Source organism: Rhea americana, unplaced genomic scaffold (assembly GCF_003343005.1).
Source record: "Rhea americana isolate MKP2758 unplaced genomic scaffold, rheAme1 scaffold_260, whole genome shotgun sequence".
NCBI lineage: Eukaryota > Metazoa > Chordata > Aves > Rheiformes > Rheidae > Rhea > Rhea americana.
The window spans coordinates 488,554-505,030 of NW_028186380.1; the positions used below are offsets into that span (position 1 = coordinate 488,554).

General features: G+C 36.2%; 1 protein-coding gene across 1 annotated transcript in view; it reads left to right on the forward strand.

Annotated features, from left to right (window-relative positions):
* PTPRQ (protein tyrosine phosphatase receptor type Q) overlaps positions 1-15,443 on the forward strand; it is a 134,851-nt gene extending 119,408 nt beyond the window's left edge. Inside the window, exons 56-63 of the mRNA XM_085307652.1 lie at positions 2,460-2,550; positions 3,953-4,029; positions 6,448-6,582; positions 6,687-6,812; positions 9,004-9,152; positions 10,931-11,066; positions 14,984-15,107; positions 15,406-15,443. Coding sequence (XP_085163778.1) covers positions 2,460-2,550; positions 3,953-4,029; positions 6,448-6,582; positions 6,687-6,812; positions 9,004-9,152; positions 10,931-11,066; positions 14,984-15,107; positions 15,406-15,443 — 876 coding nt within the window. The remainder of the gene's footprint in view (positions 1-2,459; positions 2,551-3,952; positions 4,030-6,447; positions 6,583-6,686; positions 6,813-9,003; positions 9,153-10,930; positions 11,067-14,983; positions 15,108-15,405) is intronic.
* The last annotated feature ends 1,034 nt before the right edge of the window (positions 15,444-16,477 follow it).

The following is a 16,477-nucleotide window of genomic DNA, read 5'->3' on the forward strand; positions in this document are numbered from 1 at the left end:
CCTTTAAGCACTCATTCAGATATCGGAGCATCATTACAACAACAACTCTATCTGCTTCTGTATTTCCTCCTTACTACCAGGTACTGTAGAACAGCACTACTTCTGTACTAATTAACTGGGAAGTTTAGACTCACAGAATGAGGCAAATGAGGCAAGTTAAAATTCACAGGCCGTKCATGTGATATGGGCTGCCATGGCCCATATGTCTACAAAACGCCACAGACGTTTTATCAAATTTCTTCCTTGCTGCAAAATCCAATGTCAGAAATTCTGTGTGAGAGTTTCAGTTTTCTGAATAAGGGGAATTTTAACTTCTCCACCCTTGGCTATGTTTTACTGTTCTTATCACATCCTGATAGGAATTCRTAGAAGTCACTCCACCCTGTCAGAGAACAGGGATCTTTCTGTAGGTTCAATCACAGGACTGAGACTTTACTTTTTTAAGGGATAAATCAGAAAAAGAGGGGCAGCTGAATGGGTAGAAAACATTTGCTCTGAGTATGGCAGAAGATGATTCAAAGACAAAATTCTAAAATAATGGGTACATTACTTTAAAATATTTAAAAATAATTTTCTATAGTATGTTACAATCTTTTGTTTAGTTTTATATTTGCTTCATCTCTGTTGACCATATTGTTTAGTTCTTTAACATACCGATATAAATTGAATAATGTCAACCATTCATTTATAAGATTTTAATTCAGAAGTTTTCCTTCCAGAAGAAGGGGGTAAAATCATAGACTTTTCATCCCTAGAAAACCACAAATAGTGAAAGAGATTTTTGAAGGGCATAGATGAGAACTAGTCTGTTGTTAATTTTCAAAGTGAGATGGGTGTCTAATTGTTCTCTGCAATTCTTTGCCTAATTCTGTCCCAAAGGAAATATGTGTTAGAGCTAGGAAGAGAAGCAAGGTTTCTTGACTTAAAGTCATCTACTTTCATTGTGAAACCATCTTTCTCTTCCTGTTGACAAGCACCTGTAGCTATACTATCAAGGATGTAACTATAAAAGCAAAGTAGTCCTCATGCTTCAGGCCTTGGGCTTTTGGTTCAACTGGTGAGAGAAACAAATTTCCCATGGGATAATATTGCGCATAGTACAGTTCAAGGGTTTTGAGTTCTCATCTGTATGTCAAGCATTTGCCATTGYAGGAAATAGGATATCAGATTAGATGGATTATTCATTTGGTTAATTATGTCAATTTTTAAAATACTRTATTTTGTTCATGCTTATATTCAAAATATGATGTTCTTAATATCTAAACTCATCAAAATCCATCAAATATGACTGACAAAATAATTAAGAATGAAAGAAGAATCACTGGAATAAAAAACACTCTTGTTTTTTCTATTATTCRTGGCCCCTTTTATTTTTATTTTTGGATAATATTTGCTCATTAAATTTTATTTCCCAAAAGGAAACTGTCTCAAGTACTTGAGCAAAAGAGCACTTGAAAATAATCATTGAATCTACCCTACATTTGGAAGTAACTCATGCAGGGATTAGTCAGTAAGATTAAAAGACAAAGCTGAGTGGATTACGCAGCAAAAATGGCAAAACTTTGTTTATAAAGATTCAAAAGGCAAATCTCATTTGTATCTTAGTTAAAAGTTGAAAGAAACCTGCATGTAACATTTGTCAAAGAGGAAAAATATTATTAAAGTTAGTTTAGTTTTTGTTAACATAGGAACAGAACAAATTGGCTAAATTCTGGCTTCTTTAAGAGATCTTCTGTGAGATCATCACATTAATAAGTTGCCTCCATTAACAAATCATGAAATTGTTTCCACTCTTTTACTCAGCTTGGGAAAATACAYGTATTTATGTATACACATACCCCCATCAAATAAATTCCTCAATACAAATGATTTACCCAYCTCTGCCCTTGAGTAGTAGAACTAATGGCCAGTTATGAAACTATAGTCCAAGCAAAAATAACTCTTCCCACCCCTTTCAGGAACTGTCCTGTGAACAGTAACTGATTGCCAGTTGTCTCAACTTGATTAAATGCTCATCAGTTCTCATGCTGTGGCAAGAGCTCTCCCAAGCTCCAGGAGTTAGGAAAAGGCATTATTCAGAAATAAGGCTAAGTTGGTAGGACATGGTTACCAAGTATGTGACTCCATGAAAAGACGGGGAAAAAAACACACACAAAAAGGTGACAGGCTGAATTTATCCAGACTTTTAAGGTGAAAGTTCATGTAAGCTTTAACTGTTCAACTTGACAGCATTTTCTGCAGTACTGCATCTGACATTGCTGAGGTAGCTAGGGTTGACAGTGAGGTGAAATGCTTCTGTAATGTTTCCAGCTGTTCTTAGAAATGCAGTGTGCTGCAGAACTAAAAGGGCCTTCCTCTTACTGGGTGATTATCTCAGGGGAGATTGCTTTTGATCCATTTTTGGTATTTACTGCTGGTAAAATGCAAAGGTTTGCTAATAAGCAGTTAYTCTGTTACAGGAGCTTCCCAAGTTTCTTGAAGATCTTGCTTCAACTGATGCTGATCTGCCTTGGAACAGGTCTAAGAATCGTTTCCCAAACATAAAGCCATGTATGTGTGTTTACTAATCAACTGCTCCATTTTGCTCTCTATCTACGACAGTACGGCATATATTTGGAATGCAACTGTATTTTTGTTTGATCTGTCTTTGATATGTTAATGCAATGATGTCCATATTATGAAATTCTGAATTTCTGTTAAGCAGTCTGTGTTTTTGTTTTCTTTTTCCTTTTTTAAAAAAGAAAGTAGTTTTCAGCTTGCTTTCAGAGGCTTTAAAATGCAGGTGCAAGAAACTGTAGCCTGACCAGTTTCTTAGCTTTGTAATTCAACCCATGTAGCAAACTCTTTCACATTCTTCCTGTTTTCTCCCTTTAGTGAGAAGTAGATTTTTTAAACATATAAAATCCACATGTTTGTACATTCAGCTACCCCAGAAGCCTGGGTATGCTTTCTTGTGGATATGTGTAAATGTGCTGTAAGGGTTCCATGGAAGATCAGAGTGAGTGTATGATAACTTATAAGCCAAGGCTAGATTTTATCACAGGAGACAGCAGTCTGTCTCTCTGTACTCAACACTGCTTCATTTTTCAGTTAATAAGACAAGAAATGTCATTATTATTCTAAGCATTAGCTGTGATGTGAGATGGGGAGCATGGCATTCCTTGGTTAATAATGCTACATTCTGTGCTATTAACTTTTCAGAACAGCTGCTTCTGTTATCTACTGCTTTGCTCAACACAGATTATAAATTACAGTCACTAAAAATTCATATTCATGGCACACAATAAAATGTAGACAGTTGAGTTTCATAAATCTTTAACTTTGTATTTTCATTTTTTTACCAAGTTGAGGATCAGCCATCAACATTTGGAATATTTGGTTTCAGCAATTACTTATTCACCTATGATATCTTTCTACTTCTGCATTTTCACTATGGACCCAAATCAGAAACCCTCACTCATTTTTTAGTCAGTCTTCTTTTAACCGAACTTTTCTGTAATAAAGTATTTACCTTATATAAAGGAGAATTTTTAAAGTGCCAAGATCTGGCTCAATTCTATGATCTAGACACCAAGTATATGGGAAAGATTATCAGTCTCCTCACTCTGATTCATATGAAGGTTGCCTGTGTTAAAACAGCATCCTTTAAAGAAAACTGGTTACTGTTAGGCACAGGATCCCCCCATACACATCAAATTTGAGGTTTGGGGACATTCACCATTTTAATAAAAAATCGTTATATTAAAATATATCTAGGATATTAAAGAATGATCGTACAATAATAGACATTGATTCAGTAACCATTGTGAACAGTGTCCTACTATGTCTACTGTTCTTGGATTAACAACATTAACATTATTTTTGAATTCTTAGCACTCCAGGGATATTTGTTACATGTGTTTGTGATTTTTAAACAAACTTTTTAGTTAACTAGACTTTAATTCCATGATAGATAACAACAACAGAGTAAAGCTGATGCCTGATGCTGGTATTCCTGGATCCGACTACATTAATGCCAGCTATGTATCTGTAAGTAGAAAGTCTCTCACATTTTTACTATTTTTATTTTCTTGTACCAGAGAGAGTCAAAAAAAGAAAGAACTTGCAATAAGAATGGGATAATTTTTCATTCAATACAGCTCCTGTTGCTATGGTGTTTTTCAGGTGATTGTGTGGCGCTGAATATGACTAGTTAAAAAATATAAAGTCCCCAATTTTCATTGTCGGGCAATGATTTTCAGTGATAATCAAAACTGTGCCCAATGAATTACTTTTTATAAAATTGTCTCCCACTGCTATCATAAAAGACAATTTTCCACTGAGGTCAAATGTTTGGAGGCAGGCATTATTTTGTCTCTTGATTCAGGAGCTGGAACTGGTGTATACAAAAAAGGACAATGTAAAGATAACTGAACTGAACAGTTTCATAACAATGGCTAACAATTTGGATGGGAGGGGGTTTGCATGCCCTTATTATTTTATAAAAGTTTGTTGGAGGAAAATGTAAATGTGCTTCTTGAAGAAGCAGCCAATATGCTATTTCTCAGCCTCAGCTTTCTTCGTAGGCCTTCCATTTTCTAATTGTGTTCTCAATAAATTCTTTCCTTTGTCTATATTTTTCTGTTTCTAGTCATACCTGTCTTGTTTTTGTTCTGTTGAAGCTCAAAATATTACTCATATTAAAATCATACATTTATTTTATTGTAGCAGTGACTAATGGTCTGAAGTGAGATCCAGATCCCATTTGCACACAGCACTGAACAAACACACAGCAAGACATGCAGACTGTAGTTTAAATAGGTGACACTATGGCAAGTAGAAATAAAGAATTATTTTTCAGGTAACTGAAATACTTATTCACAGGGAATCGACAGCAGAGCTGAGAATGGGTATCTTATCTCAACAGTGTCTTCTTTTCCCATTAGTAAAAGTTACTCATTCCCTGTGTATGGAATTTCCTGATTCTGACAGGTAGCTGCAAAGAATAGCCGTGCCACCATGGCACGTGGCTCTGGGACTGTACGCAGAACTGTTGAGAAGGGGACCAGATAGCTTGGAGCATGGCCTAGCCTTCATCCTACCTCCCTCTAACTAACGTGCTAGGGCTTGGACACAGAGCACTAACAGCAGCTTCCAAAAGACCTGTAGCAAGAGCCACAGCTGCAGAGTGTTCCCTGCTGAGATTTTGTGTGTTTTTACAGCATATAGGCATCTCACTTTTGGTCACCATTCATCAGTGAGTGGACAGCTGTAATGTTACCATTTCTCTGGGCTAAAGTTTTGGCCTTTCAATGCTCTCATTTATCTATTTGTGGATGTTTAAATATATAAATGCATATAGCTGTATATATACAATGTGCACACATGTGTGTGTGTGCATGAGTGTAAGTAACTCAACTGTGAGCCTTGCATATCTGAATTACTGTTCCTCACCTTGCTCTTAAACTAGGGAGGATTAACATAGTTTTCCACTGCCACCTGTTCTATGTATTATAGATTCAGTAACCAACAGGCAGCTGTGAATTATAGGGCTGTAATTCCAACAAGGAGCTTTGGTGGTGCTATAAACCACTGTGGCAGTTTTTTTGGAGCAACAAACAGATTTTGTGATACCAGAGACTGCCAGCTCTACAGCATAAAGTCATTTTTATTATTGCTATTGTTATTTTAAGTCCTGTATAGTTCTTAGAGTTCTGTAGGGTACATGTAGTTTCTTTAAGAAAACAGATCGGTGAGAAAACATTCTGAGAGCATTTACAGATTTTTTCAACAAAATTTCTTCTGTTCAACTTTTACATTATTTATAATATAAAATTATTATAAAACAGAAGAAGCCAACTCTAAAAAATAGTCAACCTTATAGAAGGCTTTTCAAAGACCTTCTATCACAGATCATTTGCTTGAGTAAGTTCCATTCCTAATTTACAGCAGATTCCTGCGGATCACTGGAACAACAAGGTCATCAGTGTGGTATGTAGCTTGCACTAGCACTTGCATTGCTCCTCGGTAGTTTCCCTGGCCCCGCTGCTCCTTAGTACTATTTTAACTCTACTGTTTTGGCTTCTTCCTGACACGGTTCTTTGTGGCCTCATGTTGGATCTGAAGACTGACAAAAAGACTTAAATATTTTTTAACAGGAATTACTGACTGTGATGTCCATGCAATTCCTCTGCTAAAAGATAGCACTTTTATTGGAGTGGTATTTCCAAAACTTTATTAGAGCATTGGTTCATAACTGCTCTACACAGTGGAAAAAATGCCATTACTCTCTTATGCTTCCATGGGCACCTGCCACATAATAATTAGCCAGCTCTGCACCAGTCAGTTTAGTATGTCTGGTAAGGTTCCAGCCRCAGGCATGGTGGCTATAGGCACAACTGTGAGTCATGTGCAAGCTCTTTTTTTTCCTCGCCAACCACTATGTATTAAATATTTTCTTCTTCTTAGGGCTATTTATGTCCAAATGAGTTTATTGCAACTCAGGGACCATTACCAGGAACAGTGGGTGATTTCTGGAGAATGGTGTGGGAGACTAGAGCAAAAACACTTGTGATGCTTACACAATGTTTTGAAAAAGGACGGGTAAGTTACCAGTGCACCAATTGACAGCACATGATATAACTGTTTATGTAGTTTCTTTCAGGATTATTTATGATCGTTGCTAATTAGTAGTCATCTTCCTGCAGATAAGATGTCATCAGTATTGGCCAGAAGATAATAAACCAGTGACTGTATTTGGGGATATAGTGATTACTAAATTGATGGAAGATACTCARATAGACTGGACCATCAGAGATTTGAAAATTGAAAGGGTAAGCCAGAACTGGAAGCCAATTGAATAAAACATAATCCAATACCTTGAAAACATCAGATGTGCCCAATTCCATCCGCCTAACCCTCAGTATTCCTCCTGTAATCCTAAATGTGTGTGTACCACTTGGTTTTCCTGAGCATTTTGTGTTCRTTCCTGCTCTTTCTGTGAGAATTTTCTCCAGTTTCAGTCACAAAGATCTCAGATATGTGGCCCGTGTACCATGAAGRGCCTATCAAGGTTACTGAACCTTTGGTCTGGTGGGAGGCAAAGTTTCTATTTGGACACCTCAGTTGTCTCTTCTAGAAAGGAGTAATCCTAACCATTCTGGGATCAGACAAATCCCTTTGAATGCATCCCTCTCAGATTAAAGGGCAAGAGTCTCTGGTGCAGCGCAGCTGTTTTGCATTGTACCACCAACAGTACTGGCCTCCACCCCCAGGAGATTCACCCAGTATGAATGAGAGTCATCAGTATCACTCCCACTCTCTGTGCTGGGAAGAGTGGTAGGGGGGATACAGTGATGATGTTAATCTTTGTTATGATCCAGAATTATAGTTTCCATTCTTTGGAAAAAATAGCAACCAGCAAAAGTCAGACCAGCAGGTGGGCTTGGAAAGGAATCCTGGATGTAATGACCCAAGATGAAGCCAGTCTTTCACACTCACAACGCAGACCTTTGCCGTATGCAGTGTAGCCAGGTCTTAGGACCTGAACTGGGCTATCCAAATATAAAGATGCAGTACCATCCTGTGACATGTGCATGTCGCAAAAGGAACAGGCTACTTAGGTGATTTTCTCAGTTGTCAGCCCACAATGTTGTGCACATAGTACAGGACAATGGAACAAGGACAGCAAGAGAAGACAAACTGATTTTTTAGCTAAAATAAAACACAGAGAAACCAAGGCTAGTAAAGGGACTCTTCAGATTAAAAATACATGCCAGCAAAATGTGAAATCACGTGAGTGAACTAGAGTGAGGTTGGAGAGAAAATAAAGCATAACCTGAATTGCCTGAGTGCTCAATTTATAGTAGCTGAGCTGTTCCGCACAAGAAATTATGCCGTTTATGCACATGCCAATAACAGTGCCATATTGCTCGTTATAGAATTGCGCTTCCACTTCTACCCACGAATGGATGGATTCTTGATCTTCCAGTGCAAGTAAAAAGCCTATATGAGGCAAATCATTTGCAATTATTTCCAAAATGTCCTTCTGTTTTTATGTTAATCAGTTTTAATAATATAGACCCAAAGTATTTGTTACACATAATTCTTCACATTTTTTCAGTGTTTCTAAAAAGAGTAAGTTTTAGGCTCAAAATAAACTAGTTTATTATAGAACCATTGATTAAACTGCAGAACTCTGTGCTGCAGGGTATTGTGAATGCAAAAAAACTTACAGGAATTCAAAAACCTGGAGAAATTAACGGAAGAAAATTTTCATCAGCAGTATTAATTTTAAGACACTATCTCTGACTGAGGCAGTTCATGAGTAACAGACTATTAGGAAGTAAAACCATATTCTGCTAAAGTATTGTTGTATTGTTGCCATGTTTTTATAAATTTTCCAAATGTTTTTCCCTGGCTGCTGTTCAAAACCTGATATTGGCCTAGACAAGTCTTTGGCCTGATCCAGTGCTTTTATTCCTATGTCCTTAAAAATTAATTTAGAAATCAGGTCATAACCGGCTGGGATATTTGAGTTACTGTTGCTGCTGTCTGATTAAGGAGGCATTGAACACATAGAAAATATATTTGTGATTACCAACATATTTTTGTTTATCTTGACCATACAAGATCAGAATTGGAATAACCATTTTAATAGTTATAACCATTCCAATGGGGAATAACCTCCTCCTAAATAAATAGCTGAAGTCCACTAAACTTCTACACAAGCTATAGAAACTTCAACCTGTAACCTACAAATTACACTGATATGGTGACTAAAGTCAAATGGAAGGTGATTGCTGGCTGAAGTCATTAATACTTCCTCAAAACAGACTTGATGCCATCTCCTTCAAAGAAACTGCTATAAAATGTGTGCACCATAGATTATCCCTTGGTACATCTGATAGTTATGCTATTCTGAGTTTCTTTTTTTAAGTGAAATTGCTGAAAAGTTTACATGTAGCTTGCTAGATCTTCTTTCATAGCTCTGATGCAAAAACTGTCTTCTTTCATATTTTTCAGCATGGAGACTGCATGATGGTGCGACAGTGCAATTTTACTTCCTGGCCAGAACATGGAGTCCCCGAAACTACTGCTGCAATTATCCATTTTGTAAAACTTATCCGTGCAAGCCGAGCACATGATACTACACCAATGGTGGTTCACTGCAGGTAAGCGTATTTACCAAACATTATTTAGTGTCTTATCATTTTAAGTGCATGTCAATGCTCAGGGAAGCTGCCAAGCAAGAGCAGTGAAAACTAAGTGCGCAGAATGGCTTTAGCGTGAACAGCACGATTCTCTAGCGGTGCTCCTTAGTCCTTCTAGGAGGTAAAGTACCAAAGTGTCTCCTTCCACTCTTTGAAATCCCACTGAAGTGATGTCTGTGGAAGAGTTAGTTCAACAATTTCCACAGGGTCACAGGATTTACCTCAAATTTCCTCTTTGTTGTCAGCAAAGGAATAGCAACAACTGCTCTATTGGTCTTTAATGATTTCTCTTACAATTACAGCTCTTATTAAGAAATATTGTTTAGAATTTTATTTAAAATGAACATGTCACATATTAGCACAAGGAAGAAACTGTTTGGGAGCCAGAGAGAATGACAAATTGAAATAGAGGTTTGCATATGTCAGACTGCAAACTTGAATGCTGGTAAACAACTAAAATCTATATTTAGGCTCCTAAATAAATGGCCTGGTGGTTAGAGGTGTTCAGCTGTCATAGTTCCCATTGAAGTCATGCTCAACAACCTTAAATTGCTATTTCAAAGAGTTGCCATGTGGGGAAGACTAAACCTTCAGGAAGGTGGTGAGTGTGTCCTCATTTTATATGCAGGTCAATGTTCCCACTGACTGAGTGGGCATGATCCGAGCTCAGAGACTTGGGCCTGATTCTTTGCCTCATTCTCAGTCAATGGGAGTCTGGAAATATGTGGGAAGAAAACTGATTTTGGTGCCACAAGTCTCTTCCCTAAATGTGTCAAGTGAGGTTATCATTGAGGCTTCTTTTATTTGTCCTTGGTGTCCTACAGGTATCACGTTGATGAGAAGCCTCCTTCTCATTTTATTTGACATTGTTGTCATTGACAATTAGGCATTTTCCTCTACTGCATGGACCAGAGAGACTATTATAGGAGAGAAATACAGAGTCTTCATGTTCTGAGGACACTTAAGTAGCCTGGAGTCTCTCTGCGATGAATCTTATCCTGCAGTTTTCCCACTTATTTTCACAATAAAGATACATAAAGGGACCAGCATGGGCCAGTTATTCTGCACATGATTGTAAAGCAGCAAGATGTGTTCTCATATTAAGAAAACTCATTTGTTATATTCTGCTTATTAGACCTTTCAGGTTTAGGACAGTTTTGCTCTACATTTCCTGGTTACCTGAAATGATATTTAATTTCTGTATTTGTTACATTATTTACCTAAAAGTCTGGTAGTGATTTTAAGAAGTTCCGTTCATTTTCAAACCTTTAAATAAAACAATGCTAGCTACCTGTGTGTCCTAAACACCTTCTGTCCTCTTTTTAGAAGTATTTTCTTTTAATATTTTGCCAGATACTATGTTGGTTTGTCTCTAATGGAAAAGGCATCACAGAATCCAAGTCTGATATCACAATATCTTGTGATTTCTTTTCTTTGAATCAGCAAGCTCTAAGAATTAACAGAAAAGCTGTTGGGTTATTTTTCCACTTATGCAGATTTGATTTAATTCAATTTGTCTGATATAAAATCAAAATAAGAACTGGCTCAGATCCAGATTTCACCTGATCCCATTCACCAAGGGGACTGGAAAAAAAAATAAATTGTGCAAAGACATCATTTTTTTCCAAGTTTTGTTTTTACAATCAATCTACTTCAACCAAAAAGTTCTGAGGGAATATTTTATACAAGAAAACTGTGAACATACAAATTTTATTTTGTCATGTGTATTATGTTTGCAGTGCTGGTGTTGGAAGAACAGGAGTTTATATTGCACTTGACCATTTAACCCAGCATATAAATGATCATGATTTTGTGGATATCTRTGGACTTGTAGCTGAGTTAAGAACTGAAAGAATGTGTATGGTACAGAATCTGGTAAGATATAACAGTGTATTTGTATTCTGTTTTCCTGTTGTTAAAAAGTTATCTATCATCTCCTACGAAACTAGGATCTTGTAAGTATCAGACACCTAATACATTTTATCCTAATTCCTGCTTCTATTTGGATTGTGAGTATCATAGGTATATTTTAAATATAATTTTGCCAGCAAAGTCTTGACCAGTTCTGAAAAAATTGCTGAAATACTTAGTTTTTAGAACCAAAAGCTGAATTTCTCAGACTTTGAGAAAGTTCATTTCAAGTTTGGGGTGAAAAACAGGTGCTAAATAAAAATGGTTTTGCCTATGCACTATTTAATTTGCCCTTACTTGCTACTTAACTGTATTTTTTGTACATATGTATTGCACAGTTTTCCAAACCTTTATATATGTCTTTACCTTTGACCTCATTAATAATTTCTTGATTCTTTTTAAAATTACTTCAAATAAAGTAATGTGTCTGAACAGAATTAAGCAGATGTAAAATCAAGACAATAGTGGTTTTTGGATCTAAAATAAACAAATTTCTTGCAGACTTATGAAGTTTGGTATCACTTAGTGGTGATCTGCTAGTAATAAGAAAGACTCCTCCTGTACTTGGAGGTCTGGCGATCCAGAAGTGAGCAACAGAATTTAAAGCTCATCATGAATGCCCAGGCTGGCTGTATTCACTCTCCCTCTTTTCCTTTCTGTTGGTTTAATAACCTTATCTAATTCAGGGTGGGCTTGAAACTGAGTTTATAAATGCCATGGGAGGCAAGATGGTCTTATGATCCCAACTCAATTTCCATTCTTATTTCAATTTTTAAATTGTAAGCAATTAATACGGTTATATCTGGATCATTACACAGATGCTAGGATGAATTCTAGCACAACTGAAGCTAACAACACTGATTCTGGAACCCAGGATGCCACCAAGACTGCAAAAGGAGATATCACTGAAATAACAATTATACTGAAGCATAGTTCACAGTTCAATAGAGGTTGTAAGTCCTTGGTCAAATTCAGCCAGTTTGCCTATATGCACCTAATACCAATTAAGTTAATACAGATTTTGTTTTTCTTGCTCATATCAATCAGCCTTTAGTGAGTGCTGGTTTAGGCTCTGTGGAAAACTTCCTCTCTTACTCAATTACTAGGTCATTTTGTATTTCGGGAAGAACTTCCACCTACCTGATGGATTTGAAATGATGTTGATGTCAGGAGACTTGCTTTGTTAGGAATGCAATTCTGCTCTTCCATATCATTTCAGAATATATGAAGGGCATAAGAGTAGATGAGGAGAGGTTAAACTCTCTTCTCCAGCAACTGCACGATAGACTTTGTGAGACCTTGTGGTGATGAAAAATGAAACTGTCCCTGTGTCTCTTGTACACTGCTGTGTAATTACCAATTGCTTTGAATTTTTTCCTTCTTCTGCTTATTAACTACTTGTATCACAGTCTGAACTTCTCTACATACATGCTGGTACGGGTTATAATAAAATCCCTTCTAGTCTGTTTGTTTTCTAGCAGACTTTTTAGTATTACAAGTCATGATGCACTTAAACAATTGCCAGGAGTTTCCTGTGATGATGAATTCCAGTGAATGCTTTTTTTGATTGTTTTGTTTTGTTTTTACGCTTTTGACTTCAAACAGAATCATCTGAAAATATAGCAGGCTGAAAGATTGTGTAATGAGAAGCCTCCCAAAATCAAACCTAAAAACAATAAGACATTTGATAAGATCAGTGTCCTTTTTTAAAAATGTGCATCATTTTTCCTCACCTCTGCATTTACATATTTTGGCAAAGGTCAGAAAAAGATGTGCCAAAATGTAATATGGAGAAAATGCTCTTATAGTTCTGATTTCTAATGAGATCAAAGACAGGAACTATTATTCTGCATACTCATGGCAGAATCCCGAGACAGGCTGTTCTGTACAGGTCATTTCTAGCTCATGTCTGCAAGACTATGAGATGCAGATCACCACTGAAACTTACCCCAAAAGAACTGAATCTTGTAAAGTTTTATGAGGGATTCTGTAATCAAGCTATTCTGACAGTTCTGTTATAAAATACTGTTTAGKAGTCTATAATTTGGATTTTATGTGATCGGCATGAAAGATATTAAAAGAAGAGCCTAATTCGTTTCCAGAACTCATTTTACAGATCCCTCAGTCAAACTATTTGCAAGATGTATGAGTAAAATATTTTTTTCTTTCTTCCAGACTTTGATTGTTTATAACTTCAAGATAGTTTTCATTTCGACAGAGCCATTCTTTGGTATTATAGCCAACTGGCCTCCACCTGTGCAATTAAACATCTCTGTAGTTACCACATTCCCCACAAAAGCTAGCTACATCCAATCTGTCTATGAGGAATAACCCACAGTACTAACTCCTGGTATGGATCAAAGCCGTGGGAGGGACTATTTAGACAATTTGAAGTCATTCTGGTGATCAAGTTGCATTGACTGACAATGTACTGAGCCACTGTGTAATTCACTAATGTAGGTACAAACTCAGCATCCTGGTTCGCTGCTTCGTGCTTCGTTAGCAAGGCCTGCCCTTTGACTACAGGTGAAGTGCATAACCTACTCTTTAGTGAAATTTTTGTTTCCTCTCCCATGTTCAGTGATACAAAAAAGCTTCAAATAATTAAGAACATCATTAATTATAACTTGGAAAATACTTTAGGACACATGCATTCCCCAGGTATCCTACTTTACTCCCCTGAAATGCTCAGAAAGATTTTCATTGCTACGTGCTCACGAGCAGCCATATGAATGCCAGAGATTATGGAGCTTTCGAGATCTGCCTTCTGAATTAGAATAATCTCCTAAACTCCAGAGATACTTCAGATCTTTATTTTAGAAAACTGTATATTTGTCCCGTGTGTCTGTTATCATCTTCTTTCTAGGTCAAGCACAAAGGCTGTTGCGAGGTAATGCCATGCTATTGTCTCAACAGGTGACCTACGGAAAAGTGTATTGCTACTGTATCCTTTGGGGCCTGTGAAAGTCTGTTTTAGCTATCTAGGGGTTTGGAACCATGACCCTAAGACATATCCATGTAAATGAATTCCTCTTATAAATCTGAGACACTTGAAAATTGTTGACAGTTCTGAAACAAAATAGCAGTTATTGAAGGAAAAAAAAAAGTATTTATGTGCACAAAAGTCAAAGAGGTCAAAGTTACTTGGGTCGTCTGACTCATTCTCTGCACCTATGTTCCTAAGTCTTTAAACATTCAGTATTTCTCCCAGCTGAAGATAGGCTTAATCAATTTCTTTCTGTTTTCAGCCTCTTATTTTTCTCTTTTCTGCAATTGTTACCTGGAGTTACTGTGTCCTCAGAAGTGTCAAATTAACCCATTCTTTGCATTTTAGTCTCTTAAAAATGATGCTACAGTCTAAGAAGTATCACTAAAACTAGTGTGTTTTTGCTTTTAGCAATGATGCATGCTTCTAGAACATGCAGATTTACTTGAACTTTTGTATTTTAGTGCACCCTGCTGGTTTTATCTATGCTAGAATGGGGAAAGTTTTCATATTTAAGTGTTCCATTTATATGGTACTGTATCTTCAGTCTGAATCTAGTGACAAAAAATAATCAAACATCTTCTCATATCATCAAACATCAACTTTTACTGAAATTTGTGGAACAGCCTATTATTCTCTGTTATATTTACTGTAATTTCATGTATTTTACTGAGCATAAGAATTAACATCTTTTGGCAAATTTCAACACAATATACCTCATAACTAAAGAAATCGGGTCAGATGTACATGATACGGTTTTCAAAGTGTTCAGATTGCTGAGTTAAACTGCAATTACTTTAAGAACACCTGGACTTAAATACAAAAATCCTTAAAGTTTTTACTATCAAAAATAAATTTTTCTTCTAATCAAACATCTTAAATTCACATCTTACAGGCACAATATATATTTTTGCATCAGTGTGTACTGGATCTGTTGACAAGTAAGGGAAGCAGTCAGCCCATATGTTTCGTAAATTATTCAGCACTGCAAAAGATGGACTCTCTGGATGCCATGGAAGGTAAGTAGATGCAGATTGTCCTAAAATTATCTTTTCACAGTAAGTGCATTGACTTGTCCAGCCTAAGAAGCAGATAAGAATACTTCAACAAGCATGTGTTGGCTTCAGAAGTGTGAAGTTCTAGGACTTTGCTGCTCTTTAACCTCCCTCATGATAGTACTCATTGGTCAAGCTATCCAATTTTTTCCTTGTGAGATCTTTTAAACTGAGCCAAGTTACTTGCAGTTAGTTTATTTAAAGGGTAAGTTAATGTAATATGTCTGATTTTTTTTTTTTTTTTTTTTTTTTTTTTTTTTAGGTGACGTGGAGCTGGAATGGGAAGAAACTACGATGTAAATATTAAAACTAAATATTAAAAATATCAAGGTCTTAAAAATCAAAGTCATATTTTTTTAAGCACAGGGGCCAAAGTGAATTCCCCTATTTTGATGACTAAAACAAACACAGATGATTGAAACTGTTTTTCTTCTATCAATGTGCCTTCATAAATATATTTTAGTTGGATCACTGAGTAATAAGGAGTTGCAATAGTTTTGCAGAGACTGCACTTCTGCTTCTTATACGAATAATGCATTTAGTATGTATTTAAACTGAAAGTGTGTTCTGAACATACTTCTTTTTTCCAGTTACCTTTGTAAAAGAAAAAAAATGAGCCAAATATGATGTAAAAAATTCATATTCCCAGTGAATTTATTTTGGGCTGAATTTGCTGTATTCTTTGTGTTTGGTTTTGAAGCATTCTTGCTAGATAGGTTTCAAAGTGTTTTCAGTTCTTGCAGATTAATTCCAATACCATCTTAGTCTTTACCTAAATGTATGTTCTGTGTTTTGAATCTTGTTTTATGAGTGGAAGCATATCAACTCATGATCCTCAACAGCTGAAGAGTCACCTTCTGACATAGGGAGGATTATTCAGCTTTTACCCAGCACACAGTAGCTCTTCAGGGACACTTGGGGCTATTTAAGCTACCTTATAATCAGTGGGTTGGGTTTTTTTAAATATATATGGTGAATGCATATGTTCAGTGCTGAAGAAAGCATTTTACATTCTTGCTACATTTGTTAATCAGATAAAATAAAGCTGTAAATTTATTATATATTATAATGAATGTTAGACTCATTTGAGTAATGGAATATTTATAATTTATTCAAATGTCTTGAAAGTTACAGTGTATAGCATACTTACAAGGAATACACAAAATTTAATACAAAAATGTATTGTAACACTAAAAAAGCTGTTGCTCTTTTTTGAGGCTTGGTGAATCACTGTAGACATTGGAAAGTATGTGAGGTAATATCTGGGGATATAATAAAAAGAAACATCTACTCCCACTGATAATTGTTATCAGAGAGATCTGAAACAGGAATGA